This window comes from Amphibalanus amphitrite, unplaced genomic scaffold (genome assembly GCF_019059575.1).
Source record: "Amphibalanus amphitrite isolate SeventyFive unplaced genomic scaffold, NRLGWU_Aamphi_draft 000243F_arrow, whole genome shotgun sequence".
NCBI lineage: Eukaryota > Metazoa > Arthropoda > Thecostraca > Balanomorpha > Balanidae > Amphibalanus > Amphibalanus amphitrite.
This window is the reverse complement of record NW_024881738.1, coordinates 66,860-87,654: the sequence shown is the minus strand read 5'-3', so window position 1 is coordinate 87,654 and position 20,795 is coordinate 66,860. Positions and strand designations below refer to the sequence as shown.

The window sequence follows — 20,795 nt, the reverse complement described above, 5'->3', positions numbered from 1 at the left end:
GGTGACTGCGTCAGTCGATCGGCTGGATGTGCGCTGGGGCAGACACGGAGAGGGCTGCTGTCATCGGGCGGTTGTGATATCAGTATAACGGTTCGCCAATGTGGTCTCAGTCATCTCAACCTTTCATCTGTTCGCCGGCTCACCGTGCCCTGCCCCCCCCCCCCTGTTGCAGTTCAGCATATCTCACCCTGATAGCCACAATTTCCTCAACACATCAACGAAACGACTGGCGGCCGTCTATTCATCAAAGCATTAAACATAAAACGGATTCTGCCGCAGCGCGAATCACGCACCAACTAAAACACCCTCCGAGCGCGCGCTAGAAACAACGGGAACGCCGCGGCACGCTCGTGGAACAGTCGAGCTCGCGGCTGAGGTGCGCCGCTCCAGCTCGCGAGGCGCCAGTCCCCGATTACCTTTCGTCGATTCATCCACCACGAAGCCGCTAGGAAACTCGGTAAGAAAATACACGGGTCGGGCTGCAGTCTATCTCGGCCTAGCCCTCCCCGGAGGCGACCTCGGTCAGCTCTGGATGAACACTACGAACAAGTGGCGGGGCGGACTCGCTGTCGCCCGCTGGCGTTTGTACGTTGGACGAGTTACTCTGACCGCGCCGTGCAGAGCGGGCGCAAGCAATATCTCCCTGCGATAACGGAACGGTCTCACCCGGCCCGGACCGACGGGGGCGGTCTCCGCGGCGGCGGCGGGCCTGCAATGAGCTCTGGATTTGTACACAGGGGCGGCCGGCGGCCCCCAGAGCGGCCACTGCCAGCTCAAAGGTAGAACAGCCGGTCGGCCAGCCGCTCGTCGTGGTGCTTATGTAGCACCTGGCCGACCATGGCAGCAAGCTTGTGCGCATACTGGAACAGAGCAGGCGGTATTCCGTCAGCACTCACAGGACACAGCACGACACAGGGTACAAATAATGCAGAATGCTCATTGCACAGTGCATACAATATACATTAAAAACAGACGCATTATGAGTAATCATTCATTACGGCCGTCAGCAAATCGCTTGTTTCATTTTTTTGTGTTTGCACGGTAGCAAATGCCTGATGAAGTACAGGAATTTAGTGAAAAATTTCGCTAAATGATTAAATATATAGACATTCTCCCGGTAACACCCATACAGGGTATTTTTGAGGAAAAAAAAAATCAGATACCCATTTTCAACGACAACTGGCATCGACAGTGCAAAGTATAACACGAAAATAAACGTTACAATTTAGCTCCGCCAGCGGTCACATCCAAATAAAATACAATCGAAGGCCCTAAAACAATCGACCCTTGGCGCCGCGCGGTATCCCTCTAATAGCGAGCGCGTGGCAACTTTTAAAACGTCTGACCCCGATTCAAAGTTCATTCAGGGTCATTCACCCACGTTTTCCTCAGTTTGAATCAGTTTGAGTAGGTCACAAAATCTTCACATTCCTTTTATTTTGGCTGGTATTCACATCGACACAACAAATATCCAGTTTGCATTGGTATTCATGATTTTTTTGTTCCGAAATTAACGGGAAAAGTGACAAATCCCACAAGTAGTTATTTATTACAATCGATCAATATTTCGATTATGTTGCCGCTATTTCGATACGGTTTACTGGTGTCATTATTGAGTTCCGTCCAGGCCGCATGTCCGGGGGTACCATGGCAGGAATGGAACGGCCACTGCTATAGACTGACGGCTACACCCGTCCCTTGGCACGGCATCAGAGGTCTATGCAAGACTCCATTTCACCAGGCCGATGTGGCTAGCATTGCGAGCCAAGCAGAAAACGACTACATTACGAATACTATTGCGGGAGGCAAGCGTGTCTGGATAGGTATGCGGTCTCACGGCCACAGCCGTTGGTGGTTGGACAACAGTCCCGTTCAGTTCACCAACTTTGCCTCCACGACGCAGACGACGGGCACCAATGACGTCGTCGAGCTGGTGGGAGCCACTGGACAATGGGAGGAGGTCTCCTCCTACGACGGCACCAAGCTGCACGGCATCTGCAAAATGCCCTCGTGCGACTGTCTGGCCGGCTGGGGACTGCATGAAGGCACATGCTACTTGTCGCAGCAGCTCCAGCTCGGCTGGGTGCACGCGCGCCAGCACTGCCAGCGACTGGATCCGTCCGCTGACCTGGTCACCGTCCGCTCCTCGGCCAAGAACCAGTACGTGTTCAACCTGGCCGCCGGACGGTTCCCCACCTGGATCGGTCTGAACGATCGTGTCCAGGAGGGCGTCTACGAGTGGAGCAACCACGTTTCCCTGGGGTCGTACCTAAACTGGCGTCCGCCCACAGAGCCCAACGGCATCGACCATCGCGAGGACTGCACCACCATGATCGAGGACAAGATGTGGGTCGACGCCGGCTGTCACACTACCGTGCTCGGAAAGAGCGTCATCTGCGAGCAGGCCATGTGCGGCCCGCTGGGGCCGGTGGAAGCGGAGCAGACCCGGCTCGGCTCCGAGCGCGTCTGGCGGCCGCAGGACGGCGTGCGCTGCCCGCTCGGCTGGCGCCGCAGCGGCGACCACTGCTTCAGCCAGCCCACGGCGGCCGACACGTTCGCCGGGGTGCAGAGCCGGTGCCGCGCGCAGCACCCGGACGCCGATGTGGCCGTCATTCACTCGTTGGAGGATAACGACCAGGCGTTCCTGTCATCCGGCACGCTGCCCATGTTCATCGCCAGCGACGGCCAGTTCGGCGTGTGGGAGGGGTCGGCCGCGTCCGGCGCCGGCTGCGCCTCGCTGCAGAACTCTGGTCAGTGGAGCAACACTCAGTGCGCCGCCGGCGTGCAGCCGGGCCTCTGCCAGGTGCCCGCCTGCACCCCGCAATGTCCGACCGGCTGGCACCTGTTCGAAGGACAGTGCTACCGCGTCGACGACACCCGCAGGAAGGCGCCCGAAGCCGAGGCTGAGTGTGACAAGGCCGGCGGCCACTTGGCCAGTATCCTCAGTCAGGACGAGAACGACTTCATCATAACATTGGCGTTCCCGTCTTCCACCAGCGACAACACGATGCTGTACATGCTGATTGGCGCGCGGCGCGACAACACCAGCACCGATTGGGTATGGAGCGACTGCAGCGACTGGGTCATCTCGCGCTGGGAGGGCCGCGACGGCCACGGCTACGCCGCCAACGAGGACACGTGCGCCGTGCTCCGCTGGGACGGCCGCTGGCAGGGCTCGATCGACTGCAGCCTGCTGGCGCTCCGGTCTGTGTGCAAGCTGGACCCGTGTAAGCAGCAGTTCGGCCCGCTCCACCGGCCCATGTGCCCCGGAGACGAGCCGCCCACAACCACAACCACCACCACTACCACAACGACAACCACCACTACCACCGCCGCCCCCACCACCACCACCGCCGCCCCCACTCCCAGCATCTCAGACTCCAGCAGCTCGGACTCTTCCTCATCCAGCGTCATCACATCCAGCAGCAGCAGCACATACCACGTGGTGAGCAGCTCCGGCACGAGCACGAGCACGGGCACGGACACGAGCGGCTCCGGCAGCGTCGTGTACCAGACGGGCACCAGCGCGTGCCCAGAGGACGGGCGTCAATGGATCGACGAGGGACACTTCTGCCTGACGGCCGTGCGCGCCGGGCCGGCCACCTTCCGTTCGGCGTTCCGCGCGTGCGAGTCGGCCACGGGCGGCCGGTTCCAGGTGACGGTGCCGGCGCTGCGCACGCTGGCCGACCGTGCGCCGCTGCTGCGGCTGGCCGCCGGCTCGGACGTCTGGCTGGGCCTGACGCGCCGCTGGACCATGGCCTGGTACTGGCACGACCGGCGCCGCGCCTACGTGCTCGACTGGCAGACGCCGCCCACCCTGGCCACCCGCTGTGTGGCCATGGACGCTAGCACCGGCGGCCTGGTGGCGCGCGACTGCTCCCAGCCGCTGCCCTTCTTCTGCCAGGCCCGCCGGCTGTACTGAGCAGACGGGACTGCAGACGACTCCGCCGCAACGAGCATAACATCGAACCGGACTTCAACATTGTTGGAGGCGCACCGATAAAACAACATTTTTTAATCATTTCGCTGTTGTTTTACTTTGTTGCGGTTTTAGTTGGTCGTAAATCATGAAACGGTTTTTGAGAAAATACAAATCATGGCATATACTTTGCGGTTTGGTATCTTCTGTGAGATAATCCGGATGAACATGCCCACAGCCGCTTCCATGGTCAGTGTAAAATAATCCGTAGTAAACTCGCAAAAAAAGAACCGTAAGAGTTTACCATAACCCAGCATGTTCATCGCCAATTCAAATTTTGGCAGAGTTCACGCATTTTAATTCTTGACGCGTTAATTTCGGTGCGCTTTGCAAGAAATGAATCTGACAGAGCTGCAGAATCCTGTCCGAACCGATCACATATTCTGCCCCGCGCGCTTCGACGGCTCGCCCTCACCTGGACGGGGGCCGGGACTCGGACGGTGCCGCACCAATTGTAGTACAGGTGGCACGCCTTGTAGCTGATCTTCTGCAGCGCGTCCGGCGGCCACTGACCGCCGTCGCGCAGCACAATGTAGTGGGTGGGCGACACGGTGCCTTGGTTCACGTGCTGAGAGACCAGGTAGAAGTCGAAGTGGTGCCGCGCAGTCACCGAGTGATCGACGATCGTACCCGGGCCCGGGTTCGCGATGGAGCGGCCCTGTGGCGGAGAGGGTAGAGAGATGACAGGGGTTAGAGAGATGAGGAGGAAGAATAGACATTGTATGGCGGAGCAGCTGCTGTCGGCCAAGGCGTCGTTTCTAGACAAAAATTAGACTGTTTTTTAACCAGAACAAAATGCGAGGCAATGTGGCTATAAAAAAAACACCGAGGATGTCGATCATATGATTGCTTAGAAGAAATCTTAATCGAAACGCAAATCCCGCCTCACATTTTCTCTAGGTCCTACTTCAATGCGTTAAAATAATCACAAACATCAAATTAAAAAAGAACATTAAAAAGAAACATCAAAGAAGCGTTTGTAAAAGCAGATTGATTCGGATTGATAGCTTATATCTACAGCACAAAAAACACATTCAACATTTGCATCCCTTACCTATAGAATGCGACCTTTCGCCGTCTCCCCTCCTGTCACGTACCTGCGCGCTGAAGATGCGCGTGTTGATGCGCTTCTGGACGATCACCACGTTCAGCTTGGGCTTGTACTCATCTCCAAACGCCGTGAACACCGACTCGTACTGCTTGATCTCATGCATCTCGGTGGCGGCCAGCTGCCCCTCCCCGACACCGTCGCGGAAGATGACGATGTGCTCGGGCAGGGCGTTGTTGGCGCGGTGCCACTGGCGCACGGCCGTCAGCAGGCAGGTGCTGAGCGTGTCTCCCAGCTCCTGGCCCTGTTTCTGCACGCGCGCCTGCGAGTGGTAACGCGTCTGGTCGGGGTTGAGCGCCGACACGAACGCCAGCACCGAGTTATCCTTGTGTCGGGGACTGTCGTGGTACACGTCCACGCCGCAGAGCATGGTGCTGCCCACGGGCATCCGGCACGACCACAGCTCGCCGCCCAGCTTGCAGTTGATCTGCATGGCGATCTTGAAGGCGATCGGCCGCAGCTTGCCGAACTCCTTGTTGATCGTTCGGAAGTTGACGACCTGTAAAAGGGGCGCACAAGTGGAGATCAGCTGTGGATAGGACCGGATTACGGCATTTAAACACAGACACACACGGACTTACGTAATCCTCGCATAGTGCACGCCTCTGACTGCAGTTACAATCGCAGAGACACATCCAGACTACGTACCATATTCACTAACAGCAATCGCTACACCGGCCAACCTTGCAGAGCGGCACTAGGCCTACCCAGCACTGCCGGCCCATCCATATGACCCCGCTTCCCTGTCTCCTGTCATGTCTCACCTGACTGGCCACGGGCATCTCCACATAGCAGAGCCTCTTGATGGCCGCGTACCGGTCGTCCCTCTGGCTGGGCATCACGGCGAGCGCCAGCTGCAGCTGAGGCCCGATGGCGCGCCGCAGCGCCTCAACGAACGTCTCCGTGCGCTCGTTCTGCAGCGAGATCATCTGCGGCTGGGCGGCGTTCATGCCGACCCCCTGGCACGCCTGCAGGAGTGCGTTGACCAGCTGGCGCGCCACGTTCTCGTTTCGATTCAGGTAGACGACCACCCAGGAGCGGAGGTCTACCGCCGTCAGCGCCTTGTTGCTCCTGTTGAGTGAGATGGGCGGATTATGAGACGGGTAACAGGAGGGTTAATCAAATGTGAGCACTCACGGTTCACGACTGTGTGTTCATGGAATAGACACGTTTCGATTCTCGAACGCCGGGAACGTGTCATGTCCTTCCATCATTTTAACCACATACCCAAGTACCCATAGCCTCCACCGACCAGTCCTTCCCAGGCAGGCTATCCCAAAACAAGACAGCACAGCCGTCACCTCTACGACCCGGATCACTCACTTGATAGCGCGGTCCCACGAGTAGTCTCGCGTGTCGGGCTGGATCTCTCGGCCGCCGCCGACCCTCAGTCTCTCCGGCTCGAGCTGCCGGCCGTCCAGCCGGGACACGGAGTCGTCCAGACTGAGACCCCACTCGAGCAGTACCTCGTTCGCCTCCGGACACCCTGAGGACAGCGGACATAGCGGGTAATTCTGACGACACCCTGCGGACAGCGTGGATACAGCGGGGTAATTCTAACGACACCCTGAGGACAGCGAGGATACAGCGGGTAAATAAATACCCCTCCGGAAACGCCTGCAGACAGCGCGGAATAGCGGGTAAATAATGCTGACGGCACCGGCCTGCCGACGGCATGGATAGTTCAGCTACACAGCCCGGACTGCAAACAACCCATTCCAATGCATAGACGACAGCACGGGCGCAAGACGTCCGGTCACAGCATGGTCACATCGATCAAGAGAGATTACCACATGAATAAGGGCAATACAAGCTTACTCACAAGCGCTACACCTCAGAATGAGGCCCCTTCCACCTTCCCTCTCGTTTTAGCTTCACGATCGTCTAACCTCCAACATTCCCCAGCCCCTATTCCCTGCTCTCTCCACCCACCTTTGATACGTCGTATGAACGTGGCCAGATGCCTGACCCGGTCCTCTGGTTTGACGGCCGTCTGCGCCATTAGGTCCTTCATCATACGGAAGTCGCTCCGCTGGGCGTCCGTCAGACCAGTCATGTGGCACAGCTCCGGGATCAGGCACAGGTCGTACTGCTCGCTCTGGGGGCAAACACAGGTCACAGGTCAGGGCACAGCTCCGGGATCAGGCACAGGTCGTACTGCTCACTCTGGGGGCACACAGAGATCACAGGTCAGGGCGCAGGTCAGGGCACATCTCCGGGATCAGGCACAGGTCGTACTGCTCACTCTGGGGGTGCAGAGAGGTCAAAGGTCAGGGCACAGGTCCGGGATCAGGCACAGGTCGTACTGCTCACTCTGGGGGTGCAGAGAGGTCAAAGGTCAGGGCACAGGTCCGGGATCAGGCACAGGTCGTACTGCTCACTCTGCGGGGCACACGGAGGTCACAGGTCAGGGCGCAGGTCAGGGCACAGCTCCGGGATCAGGCACAGGTCGTACTGCTCGCTCTGGGGGCAAACACAGGTCACAGGTCAGGGCACAGCTCCGGGATCAGGCACAGGTCGTACTGCTCACTCTGCGGGCACACAGAGATCACAGGTCAGGGCACAGGTCCGGGATCAGGCACAGGTCGTACTGCTCACTCTGGGGTGCAGAGAGGTCAAAGGTCAAGGCACAGGTCCGGGATCAGGCACAGGTCCGGGATCAGGCACAGGTCGAAGAGGTCATGTGGCACAGCTCCGGGATCAGGCACAAGTCGTACTGCTCTCTCTGGGGACACAGAGGTCACAGGTCAGGGCGCAGGTCAGGACACAGCTCAGGACGCAGCTACGTGATCAGGCATAAAGGTCACAGGTCACGGCACAGAATTCCCAGGTCATGACAAACGGCAAGTCAGATATCAGTGGTTAGACATACTAGGAATGCAGGTGCCATTTCCGAATAACTCAAAACACTATCATAAATATCATATCATATCATAAATAAACACTATTTACCTTGCAAAAAATCAAAACTACATTATTTAGCCCAAGTAGAAAACGCAGGGAAATTCGGCCCTCATTTCGCCGTACAGCTGAGAAAAAGGAAAACGGGCACTGCAACAGTAAAGCAGGGACAAGGACAGGATGAGCAAAGGGACAAAAACAGGACAGCGTTGGACTCGGAGGTCCGTGCCTACCTCATTCTCGCGTTTCTTGGGCCGTGAGATGAGCAGCGGCTGATCAGGGTTCTTGATGTCCACCAGGTAGTTCTTCTTGTAGTACTCGATGAATGTGGTCTGAAATGTGGGTCACCGGTCAACAGGAATAAGTATGAGCGAAACCGCCGTAACTATAGCCGTCTTCACGGTCAGCCTAATCAGATACCAGCCGCACATCCACCACTGCGCGCGCAGCCCAAAAAATCCTGCATTTCAGTCAATAGTCTCAGCCTCTCGTGTCACCTGTTGACATCAATATAAACAGAATCACCCCTTCCCCCTCCTTCCCCTCTCTCTCTAAGGCACCAGACCGCACCTTTGAACCGTCAGCCAGCTGGAACGAGTCCTTGGGCGTGCGCTTGTAGTCGATGTCGTCGACGCGGTAGGTGCGCTTGTTGTAGCGCGTCATCACCACGGATCCGACGAGCGTCTTGATGGCGGCGTCCAGCCAGCGGTCGCGGTGCGTGTTGAACGCGTCCTGGATGCAGTCCATGGCTGTGGAGGTGTGCAGTACTCGATGCGCCACATCGACGTTCAGTTTGATACCGCCCTCGAAACAGTGGATGGCGGTGATGTAGCCAGGCCACACCTCCATCCTGGAGAGAAGAGGACAAGGTCAGAGCGATCGCCGAGACGAATGACGGCGTGCAAGGGAGGCCGGCCCAACATGTGACGAGAGTAATGGCCTACGCTGGCCTGTACCTCATCGGCAAAAAGGACAATTAAACCACAGTCTGAGACATTGAATGGTTTAGAGCAGTTTTGAGCTCCGACTGCCCAACTGCCACTTCTAAAATCCGTGATAATTTATCTTCAGCCAATAATTATTCAGGGCTCACCAGAAGCGGCTACAGCAATAACTACAGTCTACACCACGCTGTACCACACGTCCACAACTACCACGAGTCAACCTTACTCACCGGTACTTCTGGATCTGCACGGCGGCCTCGCTGTCAAAGTACGACCGCCGCATCTCCGTCAGTTTGAGCCGTCCCATTATCCGCTTCATGCAGATGTTGAGCAGGTGGATGCAGGCCTCGATCGGCTGCTCCTTCTTCCATATGAACTCGACCAGCACGGAGCCGGCGCCCGGGTTCGGGTGCGGCACGTCGATCTTCGTGATCTGTGAAATCATGGGCCAAGTTGTGGTTTCGGTCGAGCCTGGGTAGATACCAGGGATGCGGAGCCGTGCAAATTTCAGACGGCTCCGGCTCCGGCTCCGGAGAAAAAAAATCGGCTCCAGCTCCGGCTCCAGCTCCGGGTGAAATGTCATGGTGGCTCCGGCTCCGGCTCTGACTCAGTACATCCCACTAGATAGGTACACATTACATAGCCGCCCAGACGTATAAACATTAAACATTTCCCTCTCCCCGGCCTCCCCACGACGTACCTCCTGAGGCAGGCGGACGGGCAGGTAGTACTTTCCGCCGTCGTGGACGCTGGCCTTTCCGATCACCGCCTTCACCTTCTCGTGTCTCAGCAGTTTGAAGCGCAGGCCCATGCTGTCCTGATAGGGTGTGAAGCGCAGCTCGTACTCGTGTACGGCCCGGCCGGGCTGCATGGCCAGACCGATGTGGTTCGTGTAGAGGTCGGCCCTGATGTAAGGGGAAGGGGTCAGTGGGACCATCATCGTTTCCGTAGTTGTCAGCCACCTGACCTCATTTAGTCTTCTGCTGACAAAGAGCTGAACACCATACCACTGAATGCCTACCTAAAAAACTACTACCAGCTACTCAGCACGGTTAAAATAACAACACAGCAGCGAGCACTGACACGACGTCAGCCAATCCTAGCCATAACCCCTCTCCCACTCCCACAAACTCTCCCGATCCTCTCCCACTCCCACACTCTCTCGATCCTCTCCCTCCATGACTCACGGCCTTCCTGCAGTGCCCTTCCTGATGACGGGCGGTTTGTCCAGGTCCACCGCCATTCTCTGGAACCGACTGGCCAGCCGGTCGGCGTCCGAGTCACCGCGACCACCGCCGCTCGCCGGGGCAGCGGTGGCGCGGGGTGCGGCCGGGGCCGCGGCGGCGGCCGCCGCAGCCTGGGCGCTGCCGACGAGCCGAGAAAGGTCATTAGAGATACCCAGGGGTTAGAGGCAATATACGAGGGTCGTTCCAAAAGTAATGCCTCCTATTTTTTAACTCCGCCCCAAATGATCGGAGGGCGTTGACATTTGCACCGTATCATGACTTAACCTTAACTCGCATGTCTTTAAATTTTCATTTCTCTATCACAGCTATTTACCGCGTGACGTCTTGGTAAACGAAGTTCGTCATGGAAACTCGTCAGAAGCAGAGATGTGTCATTGCATTCCTTCACAGGGAAGGGAATGCATCCATCGACATTCACCGACGTTTGCAGAAGGTCTAGAGAGCAGACGCGGTGGATGCGAGCACAGTTAGCAGATGGGTCCGTCGCTTTGAGAGCGGTGAAAGTGATGTCAAAGACAAAGCACGCTCCGGACGTCCGCGCACCGGGCGCCAGCAGGCAAAGTGATGTGCACCGTCTTTTGGGACAGGCAACGTGTCATCCTCTTGGATTTCCTGGCACCAGGAGCGACTGTAAACTCTGACCGTTACGTTGAAACGTTGACAAAACTGAAGGCCCGGATAGCCCGCGTAAGGCCAGAAAAGAAGAGAAACATTCTGTTTGCAACATGACAACGCTAGGCCACACACGAGTCTGAAGACCACAGAATGTGTGGCAAAGTTCGGCTGGACATGCTGCCACACCCTCCGTATAGTCCTAACCTGGCTCCCACCGTCCGACTTCCACTTGTTCGCGCCTCTGAAGGACGGCTTACGTGGGCAGCGCTTCCCAGACAACGACGCCGTCATTGCCGAAGTGAAGAAATGGACCACCTCGGCGGGCGCCGACTTTTACGAGCCAGCCATCAAGGCTCTCGTTCATTGCTGGCAAAAGTGCATTGAGAGTAGTGGTGACTACGTAGAAAAATAAACGTAGAACAAAAAAAGTATGTTCGTTTTAATGACGCCACCCCCATCTTCCAATCTCATCAACTTTTTGAGTAAAAAAATAGGAGGCATTACTTTTGGAACGTCCCTAGTACAACGAATGTAAACCAATAGCATCGGAGTGTTGCAAAACATCTGAAGCTTCATAAAAAACTTCCGACCTATTTGACATATGTCAAGAAGCACGTCCCATTTACAGTTATGAAGACGATTATTGGGTTTTAGGCTTGCGTGGATTGCGGTAGTCACCGGCGGACATCACGTAGATATATAAAACCCTTGCATTTACACATCATAAAAACAACAATCGACTCAGTGTTTACGCTGCAGCACCCGAGCCGTTCCTTGCTCATCCCGTGGCGATACTGTCAGCCCGCTCTCAGTGTCACTCCTCTCGGAACATCCCCATTGTCGAATCCGAGCTCACCTCTTCTGTTTGTGCTTCTCCAGAAGCATGGCCAGCGCGCGGCCCCGACCGCCGCTGGCCGCCGCCGGGGGAGACAGGGTCTGAGCGGCGGCGGCGGGGGCGGGGGCGGCGGCGGCGGTGACCGGGGCGGGCACCGGGGTGGCGGGGGCGGGAGCCGGAGCCGGTGCCTGACCGCCCAGCATTGCCTCTGAAGACAGACAGACAGGTCAGGAACCGTGAATATCCAGTCCTTCCAGATTGTACCCAGAGCACACGGATTCCTCCCCCATAAAGCAATAATTATCATATTTCCTTTATCCTTTGGAACACTCAACAGTCAACAGCCCTATAAGCCTACATCTATCCATAAAAACCCTTGTTTCCTCGAAGGATACGATCCATAGCGATGAAAAACACACAACATTGTCAGGAAACAACCGAGATTCTTCAGCCGACCAAGAAGTGAGAGTGAGAGCACTCCTTACGGCGCACGGCGATACTCACTCTCTCGGCTGTGCTTTTCCAGCAGCTTCTGCAGCCGTTGGGCCCGCCCGGCGCCGGCGGATAGGGCGGGGGCGGGGGCGGCGGGCGGCGGACCGTCACCTCCCGGCCCCATATTCTGAGTCACCGGGTGGTCCGGCACGTGTGCCTAGAGACGGGCGATATCAGATGTCAGGTGCCATGGTACTGAATATGTGTGGTGTTGAAATGAAGAGACGCAACATCGTGACAGCCCGTGTCGGATATTCCCGCAAGAAGGTTGCTAGATGACGACCAAAATTGTAGCACAATCAATTTTATCAAGCAAAGCTAAATGTACGTAGTATCCGACATAAAACCCACATACACAGTAGCAATGCTGGAGGCATTGCCACAAAGCCATTGATTCGGCATATCTCCGACCAAATGCAATACCCTTATATCCTCTCTGCAGTCCCTCCCCCGCTTCTCACCCCACTCACCGTGGTCTGTTCGACGCCATTATCCTCCAGACTGGCGCCGGGCCGGCGTTTGTACATCTCCATAGCCCGGCGCATGGCGTCTCCGCGGCCTCCGCGGCCCAGCGGCCGGCGCGACTCGGCACCCTCGCCCTCCATCCTGCTACCGGTGCACGCGCTGTCCTGCGCTCTCACTGAGGCCAGTCGCTGTCAATAATGCTTGCTGAACTCTCAATGATCACTCAGTTATATGTGACACATCCACTCAGTCAGTAACTTCTGTGGAAAGAGTTATGCCAGTTACACTGGTGCAGTTTTCCCCAGTGGAACATATGTGATCTGGTCAAATGCAACTATGCAGGTACTGTGTCCACATGTGGCTATATAACCAAATAGAAGCAAGTTGCTGATCAATAAAATTGAAAACTTAATAATATGCCATAACATCACACAAATTTCATTAAAAATGTAGGTATTGCTGCCAATTGCCAAAATTCATTTATTAGGCTGTGTTTCTGACTTATTATTATCTGTTTAAAAACATACATTAACATAGGCAAAGTTTTCAGCTGATCCTGTTGAGTGACCTTATTCATGTTGATCTATATGGTTGACATAACAGGTCAACTGTGCAGTTGACCTACTTAGGTCAGCCACATGGACGACATTCGGAAATGGTAAAACATCACAAGAGAGGCAGCATTTCAAGTTATTGCAATTAGGTAAATTCACAATGAGACAGTTTTCTGTCTAGAGGTAGACGTGTTTGAGCCAAAGTGTAGGCTCACAAAAAAGAGCTTTTAATGTTGCTGACATAGGGGGAGCTGATACATCCCTTTAGGATCTTCACAAATGTCTTCAGAACCAGCAGAAGGAATGGACTCAAATTTGGCAAAGTTTTGTACCATCCTTTTGACCCATGATTTAAAAAAAATTGTTTGCTGTAAGGTCAGGACACTGAACTATGTACCATACCTAAGTCAGAGTATTTGACTAAAATCAGCTTGTCATCTGGGACAACTGCAATGTTTCAAACATTCCAAATTATAGTTTTGCATTGCAAGCAAGATATTTATGCTGATTGAATATCAACATCCAACAAACCATACAAAATAGCACTGAGATCAAGGTAACTCCCAAAATAAGCATGATATAATATTTTTAGACAATTGTCAAAGCTCAGCTCCAAAGGTGATACACAGTAAGGCAGGGGAGCTGATTCACTGCCTGTTCATTTCTGATTCACTGCTGATTCACTTCAGAGCAAGAAGGGGGTGAGGGGCAGCTTATATTTGATTTGTCACCATGCACTGCAAATGCCAAAGGAAAAAAGTCAAGTTTAACATAGGCATTTAACAAGCTTCAAGAATGTATGCATTACTTAGGTTATCAGTTGTAGTATGGGTTGGGTAAGGTTTCATCACTTTTCATGCAAAAAAATGTTTAACTTAAGTTGACATCCCAAAAGTATGAAGTATCTGTGACATTTTTGGGGCAGAGAGACAAAGACTACCAAAGGTTGGTCAAAGATTACCAAAAATGTCATGATAGCTTGGCATTAGTTTTTGATAGAATGCCTTAACCATTAAAATACATTAGTGATAAAGATTGTAATTAACATGTTTTCAAACAGATCCTTATTTGTATTTATCAAATAACATTTGCATTGCAATTGTTTTATTCTGAGTCTCCACTAAAAAAAAAATGAGTACCTCCTGCAGGTTGATGAATGCATACATGGGTCCAGTTAAAGGGACCCTCCCACCTTCAAAAAAGTTAATGAATTGGCATAAAAGTGATGTAGCGTGAATCACAAAGAGCGAAAATGAACATCTACCAAATTTTACCGGAAAATATTCACCCGTTTTCGAGATATAAGACTTTTATTTTTGTTTACTTTTTGGGAAATCCGCTGTTACTATGACGTCACATAAAGGTTTCCTTTACGTCGGCATTTGGAAGCAATAGTTTGGTATCAAAGTGCGACAAATATTGCGCGAATGATGCGTTTATCTTATCAAGGTCAATATATGATGGCCAATAAAGGATTCCAGGACAATTCTTATGGCATTTCTTCGTATCGCAATTCTTCGTCTGCAAATCTTCGTCAGGGCATTTATTCGTACCTATCGCATTACTTTGTCTCGCACCAGGGTATATGAAAATCGGCTCGCATTTCTTCTTCAACGCAAATATATGCAAGAGTAAGCATTGAGGGACAAATAAATGCACCGACGAAGATTTGTAGACGAAGAAATGCGGACGAAAAATTGTGCTACGAAGAAATGTCATGCGAGGATTCGTTCGGGTACCATGACATTTATGTGATTTCAAAGTCAAGGTTCACAGCTGATCTGCTAAATCAAGCCAAGAATCCAAACTATCAAAAAACTATAAATATTTGTTTGTCTGTCACAGAGGTCTCAAGCAATATAAGGTTGACATATGTTGAATCAAAAATCTACTGCCACAACTCACATCTCCTGCCTTAGTTTATCATTGTTGTTTTAACTTGCTTTCAAGAGAAATGCGAAAATTCGCACTGAGCCCAATTTGGGATTTGCCTCTAAAAAACGCAAGATGATTTTCGTTCCTCTCATCACTGTAGTATGAGTGGACTGAATTAAAAACTATGACACCGAATGTGTTCTGTGTATAACTTCTTGTCTGTGTGTTTGCATGTATTTTATAGTTAAATTTACAGCATACTTTGATAGGAAATAGTGAGTGTATCTAGATATTCTTAACTTGGAATCTCCTACATGGTTGATAGCGTGCGGGGATTTGAATTTTTTGTCTGTGAATTTAATTTAGAATTTTGGGTATCGCTGCAATGTGAGCTATACTTATAGGGTTATTCTAGTTGTCCAGTGACCAAGGCCAAACAATATTGGCCGAAATATTTGGACTTGCATACGCAATACAATCCCAGTGAATTCCGATAAAGTTTTATATCTACAAACAGAAGCCAGTATCTGATATCACTTCAGATGATTGTTTCAAGATCTGAGTTCAAATGGAAATAAAAGCAAGATCAAGATGAAACAGGGATTATTGCTGTTAAAGTAGTTTGGCCATGATACAACAAGCACATAAATCATTAGCCAAATCAAATACTGGTTGGTTTGTCAAGAGACAAGATGTTTGTTGTCTGTCGTCTGTCGAGCTGCTATGAACACTGAACGCTCTCACTCTTACTTTAAAGAGAGTAGTTTAAGTTGAATGGTAGTGAGCTGTAATTAGACAAAGCAGCTATTCAGTGCTCACATCAAGCCAGGCTATGAAATGGCATCAACTGTGGTGGGAGGAAGCAGGTTCGGCAGCCCTATGTTGTAAACTTCTGTTATGTCTTGTGTTTGATCAACTGATGTTTTCTGCTCTGTTTTGTGCAGTGATAGTAGCAGGTAACTGCATGCTTGTCAAAGTATGTGAATAAACGAATTCATAACATTGCATTTTTCTCTCCATGCAAGGAACAAGTAAGATGTTGTAGAAAATGTAATAGAGGGCTGCATTGCTGATTTTGCACTTTATCAGAGCTTTATTTAGAATTGCTTTCCTGAAAGCTACACACAGGCCACAGTGCTGAAATTCACAATGCCATAGCTTTTGGCAGAAAAAAGAAAAGACTTACCTAGGTAAAATTGGCTGAAAGTATGGCAGAGCAGGTCTTGATGCGTATGCCCATCCGTGTGCTTGCCGAAGCCGAACTGACTGCAACACATTTAACTCTGACCCACCATGGTGGCTGGCATATCCTGAACTTTCACCACTCTAAACAAGACAACTTTCAGCCCTCAGCATTGTATTAAAACACTGTACAAAACACTCAAAATTTGTTTCAGTGCCATCCACGGACAACATCAGTCGCCATTCACCAGGCCAGTAAAAACAGAATAGATAATAGCTTCAAACCCATGTAGTCAGAGTTACTAGGTCTGCACCTCAAAACAAAATCCAGGTGACATTCACCACGCCAGTAAAAAACAGGTACTTAGGTAACGTAACAGCTTCAAATCTGGTAACATGTTGGTCGGACTTTACACTACCATATTTACATGGTATAATATGATACCAAACAATAGTGCAACCATTCTGGACAACAATAGTGTATGATAAAATTAATTTAGAATACTCTGGCACTTGGCAGCATGATTTACGAGCACAGGCAGGTGTTACCTACCAGCCTTCTCAATGCTCGTAAAACCAACATTGTAGTTTTGATTTTACCTTACATGATAACACACTTGGCTGCAATGGCACATTTAATTTAATACTGTGAAAAGACCAGTTATAACCACTTCACAAGCACAATTGCACCTCATGCCGACATCCTTTTCCAAAGACAGTCAGCAGCGTCTTTCGTCAAAACTGGAAGATAAATCCCCTTTCAACTGTTAACATCAAAAATATTTCTTCATGGTGTGACTGTGATCTCCATATGGAAACCTTGCAGGAAAAGAATTAATGTCAATTGTCAGCTCTTCAAATTTCTTTGGACTTTAACTTGCAGTACCATATCAGTTTGCTTTGATATTTTGTTTTATATTCCATGTTGAAGTTGAACACCAAGCTCCAGATATAGCAGGCAGCTTGATCATCTTCGGCCTTGGTATAATATCAGTCCAAGTTCCAGTGGTGGGTATCTTCTAATATTCAAATTAAAATGAAAAGCAATAGGCTTTCTCAGCGCCGATGACGGATTTCACGTTGATAAAAAAGGGAGCTCAAGGTCAGCAAAACTCGGGTTCAAGGAATGGCGGGCGTTGAAATGACTGCTGACGTCATCAAAAAACCGCTAATGGTTAAGAGATAGGGACTAAGCTGGTCCCACCCTGCAAGTAAAGGGAAGAAATTTCTTGAACACCATAAAGCTGCGGGGGTTGCGACCAGGATAAATGGTGGTTTCTGAGCCTGGCCGCAAACTTGGCTATCTCAACTCAAAACTAATGTTAAGGTGGGATGGTCCCTTTAAAGGAAATAGTTCACTTTCACGAAATTATTTTTTGCAACGGATTTATGATTTTTTATGTTCAAAATAATCAGCAAAGAAAATAAAACCTTTTTATAACAAAATATTATTTTCTATATTTTGATATAGGAAGAACTTTTCAGTTTCTGTAAGGCACACGCGATCCAGTATGAAAAGAGCATGGGTCCCGAAAATTCTTCAGAAACAGAGAAATTATCGCAGCCACCGGCATTTGGGCGATCTGCTCGATCTGATAATGTTCCCCTGAATGTCCTAATTGATCAGTACGAGAATTTCTCTAGAGTTCTCGTAGATAATTGCTCTAGTTTCTGAATAATTTTCGGGACCCATGCTCTTTTCATACTGGATGGAAATATATGCAAGGCACACATCCTCAACGCAAGACACCTTTTTCGGGACGAGAAATAGAATATCTTTGCCTAGGGTGATCGTTGGGCTGTAAAAGCTCCTGATTTATGCTCGTCTCAGCCCAAGCTACGGAACTGCTATTCCAGTTCAAAACCCATGTTAAAAAGTGAACTATTTCCTTTAACAACTGACAAGAATAAGTTTTATTCCTCATAGCAATCAGTAACCAGGGCCCTGTTTCAGCCCATGATACGTACCATGATACTGCCTAATGCTACAATATTGTGGGGGCCAATATCATAGTTGTATATCATGAAACTTGGGCCCGACCCAGCTTTTCACTAGATCTCCAATAGCACCAGCTTCAACTACTAGTCTGATGATCAGAGTTTGCTGACATTTACATGGAAACCCAATACCATCAAAAATACACACACTCCCACAGTGTAGCATCACAATGTGAAACAGGGCCCTGAGGGGCCGGCGTAGCTCTTTTAACCAACCAAAGGAAGGTACCTGCTATACAGAGAATATCCCATTGCGTCATTGAAAAGTGACTTATACCTCCATCCAACTACATGGTATAGTGGTTATGGCCATAGTTATGGCACTCGCCTCATGTTCATTGACTGGAAGCTTTAATCCTGCCGCCGGCTGACATTTTTGGGACGTTGTAGGTTGTGGTAGGTAGCAGGTTAGTTTAGGTTGAAGGTTTGTCGGTTGTAATTGAGGTTAGGTCAGATTAGGTAATGTTAGTTTTAGTCATAAAAAGCATCTTCAGGTATAGAGGCTTCCTTTTGGTTGGAAAAAAACGCCCTTGACGGCTGGGGACAGGGAGGGGTGAAACTTCATTCAGCAATCAGCAGCCAACTCAAACTGTACCTACATCAGCAAAATGTGGGCGTATTTCCGGCAGAAATAAAAAACATGCTGCACGGCAATAAATTACGGAAAGGAAGCTCTGAGATGACCCCAATCGCAAAATATCCCAACGGAAAAAAATATATCTGGCGCGTGCTTCAATTCGTGCGAATTGATGCGCGTGCGACAATTCTTTTTCACCAAGGATTTCGTTTTTTTGCTGAAATGAAAGCTCGTGTTATTTGTGGTTTGCGATGTTATTTGGTCTGTCATATGACGTAGAATGATATGAATTGGGATAAATTTTTGAAAATTGTGAATTGATTCATTTCATTTTATTAATATTTACTTTTTTTGTTATTTCAAATAAATTTTCTGAATGTCGAATTCACAAGATTATTCTTTTTTATTTATGACAAATTTTATTTGTTCGGCTTAAACCGGAAATGTTTCAGTTTAAACTCAAATTAACTATTTCGCAAAAGGTATTAGATGACGTCAAAAACTGACACAAGGGTCAACTTTCACCGTGCATCTCTTACTTCCAAAAACCAAGATAAATGTTTTAAGGATAAATTTTTGATTTTTGGATAAGAAATGCATGCATATTTTTAAAAAAATAGAATCATAGTGTAAAAAGGATAGCACATATCTGACATCATTGCATATTCTGATGTATTTTGTAAGACGTCATCAATATGTTCGACTGATACTACATAAAGATGTGTTGCCCATAACCTCGGAGAACTGCGATTTGCAATATTTTTTTTTTTGTGTGTGCAAAAGTATTGTATTTACCCTCAGCCCGAGCGCTGTTCGGCAGCCGGCTATTTTGTGTGCAGGGTATGACGTATTTCGCGAGCCGAGCGCCAACGACAAACTAACGGGAACCCTCGGACACCCTCGGGGCATAAACCAGGCCCATGTCGTCCCCTATCTCTCTGCGTGTCCACTAACACGAATGACGTCACGCATGTGGGCGGAGCTATGGGCGGAGCCTAACGCACGCGGCAGTCCAAGCCGCCATATTTGAATTTATATTTTAATAGAATCTTGCCGATATTTTGGGTGAAGTCAATTTATATGGATAGCTGGGTGACAGTTTAGCTATACGAATAATAATTTATTATGGATGTGCGTATATTCAGCTTGGAATTGCAATTAATGTTCCGCACCGCATAGATTCGAACTCGGGACCTTTGGAATACTGCGCGGGCACGCTAACCACTACACTACCGCGACCGCGCGGCGGCCGGCGGCAGGGAGGCTGCGGAGACATGGGGGGACATTTTACGCTTTTGTGAAAAAAGCAAAAGATTTAGCGAAAAACACGTAATAGATAACTTGCAGAAAATTGTCTGCTCTTTCAGATAAGATACTTAGGTTTGATATATCTTGTGCAGACTTCATTCTACAGTGCTTCGAAAATTGCTCATTTACATGGAGATTGAACGGGGCTTCGAGACTTGACTCCAAATGACGTCACGAGCTGACGTCACGAAAAGGTAGAATCGCCGGACGACCCTACCTGGTATATAGGGCCTTGGCATAAACCGCGGAGTAGCATATTGAGCGAGTCTTATAAGGAAAATTCATATATTTTCGTTTCTCAAATGATAATCAGGGTGTTTCTTACCTTTTTACATATCATTTAGGCTTACCTAACACTTCAGTTGCCAAATATCTGCAATTTATTCAAGGGAAGGTATTTTCAGTAAATATCAATGGTATAGACCGAAATCAATTTGAATAAAAACTCCAACCAACAGAAATAAAAATAACATAACTTATTCAAACCATTTCCTCCAAATAAACAACATAAAAACTCACTTTTACACACATCATTCATAATAAAGCATACTTACACGCCGCTTTTGACAATTGCGGCGTCGAGTGGCGCGCTGCTAGCGCTCTTTTTCGATCGCAGAGACCCTGCACGCGCGCGAGCACACTACGTCACGTCCGGGGGGCACAGGTATATGAAAAATCGCAGTGACGTAACACTTTTCTCGCTTCTCATTGGTCA

The 20,795-nt window shown here is 50.1% G+C and overlaps 2 protein-coding genes across 13 annotated transcripts; one reads left to right on the top strand and one right to left on the bottom strand.

Annotated features, from left to right (window-relative positions):
* Positions 1-219: 219 nt before the first annotated feature.
* On the bottom strand, positions 220-20,683 carry LOC122386176 (piwi-like protein Ago3). 12 transcript variants are annotated; one of them, XM_043375117.1, is made up of 15 exons: positions 20,635-20,683; positions 12,592-12,846; positions 12,134-12,278; positions 11,651-11,837; positions 10,120-10,296; positions 9,633-9,837; positions 9,163-9,365; positions 8,559-8,838; positions 8,222-8,320; positions 7,020-7,185; positions 6,411-6,573; positions 5,852-6,158; positions 5,077-5,586; positions 4,395-4,637; positions 220-860 (listed from the first exon to the last, which is right to left on the bottom strand). In XM_043375117.1, the coding sequence occupies exons 2-15, from the start codon at positions 12,724-12,726 to the stop codon at positions 774-776; spliced, it is 2,907 nt and encodes a 968-aa protein (XP_043231052.1). In that variant the 5' UTR covers positions 12,727-12,846; positions 20,635-20,683; the 3' UTR covers positions 220-773. The 12 variants fall into 12 exon arrangements, with proteins under 12 accessions (XP_043231052.1, XP_043231055.1, XP_043231050.1 ...); XM_043375120.1 differs by having other exon boundaries at positions 20,610-20,664; XM_043375115.1 differs by having other exon boundaries at positions 20,631-20,661.
* LOC122386177 (macrophage mannose receptor 1-like) lies at positions 1,295-4,106 on the top strand. Its single transcript, XM_043375121.1, has one exon. The coding sequence runs from the start codon at positions 1,574-1,576 to the stop codon at positions 3,920-3,922; it is 2,349 nt and encodes a 782-aa protein (XP_043231056.1). The 5' UTR covers positions 1,295-1,573; the 3' UTR covers positions 3,923-4,106.
* Positions 20,684-20,795: the final 112 nt, after the last annotated feature.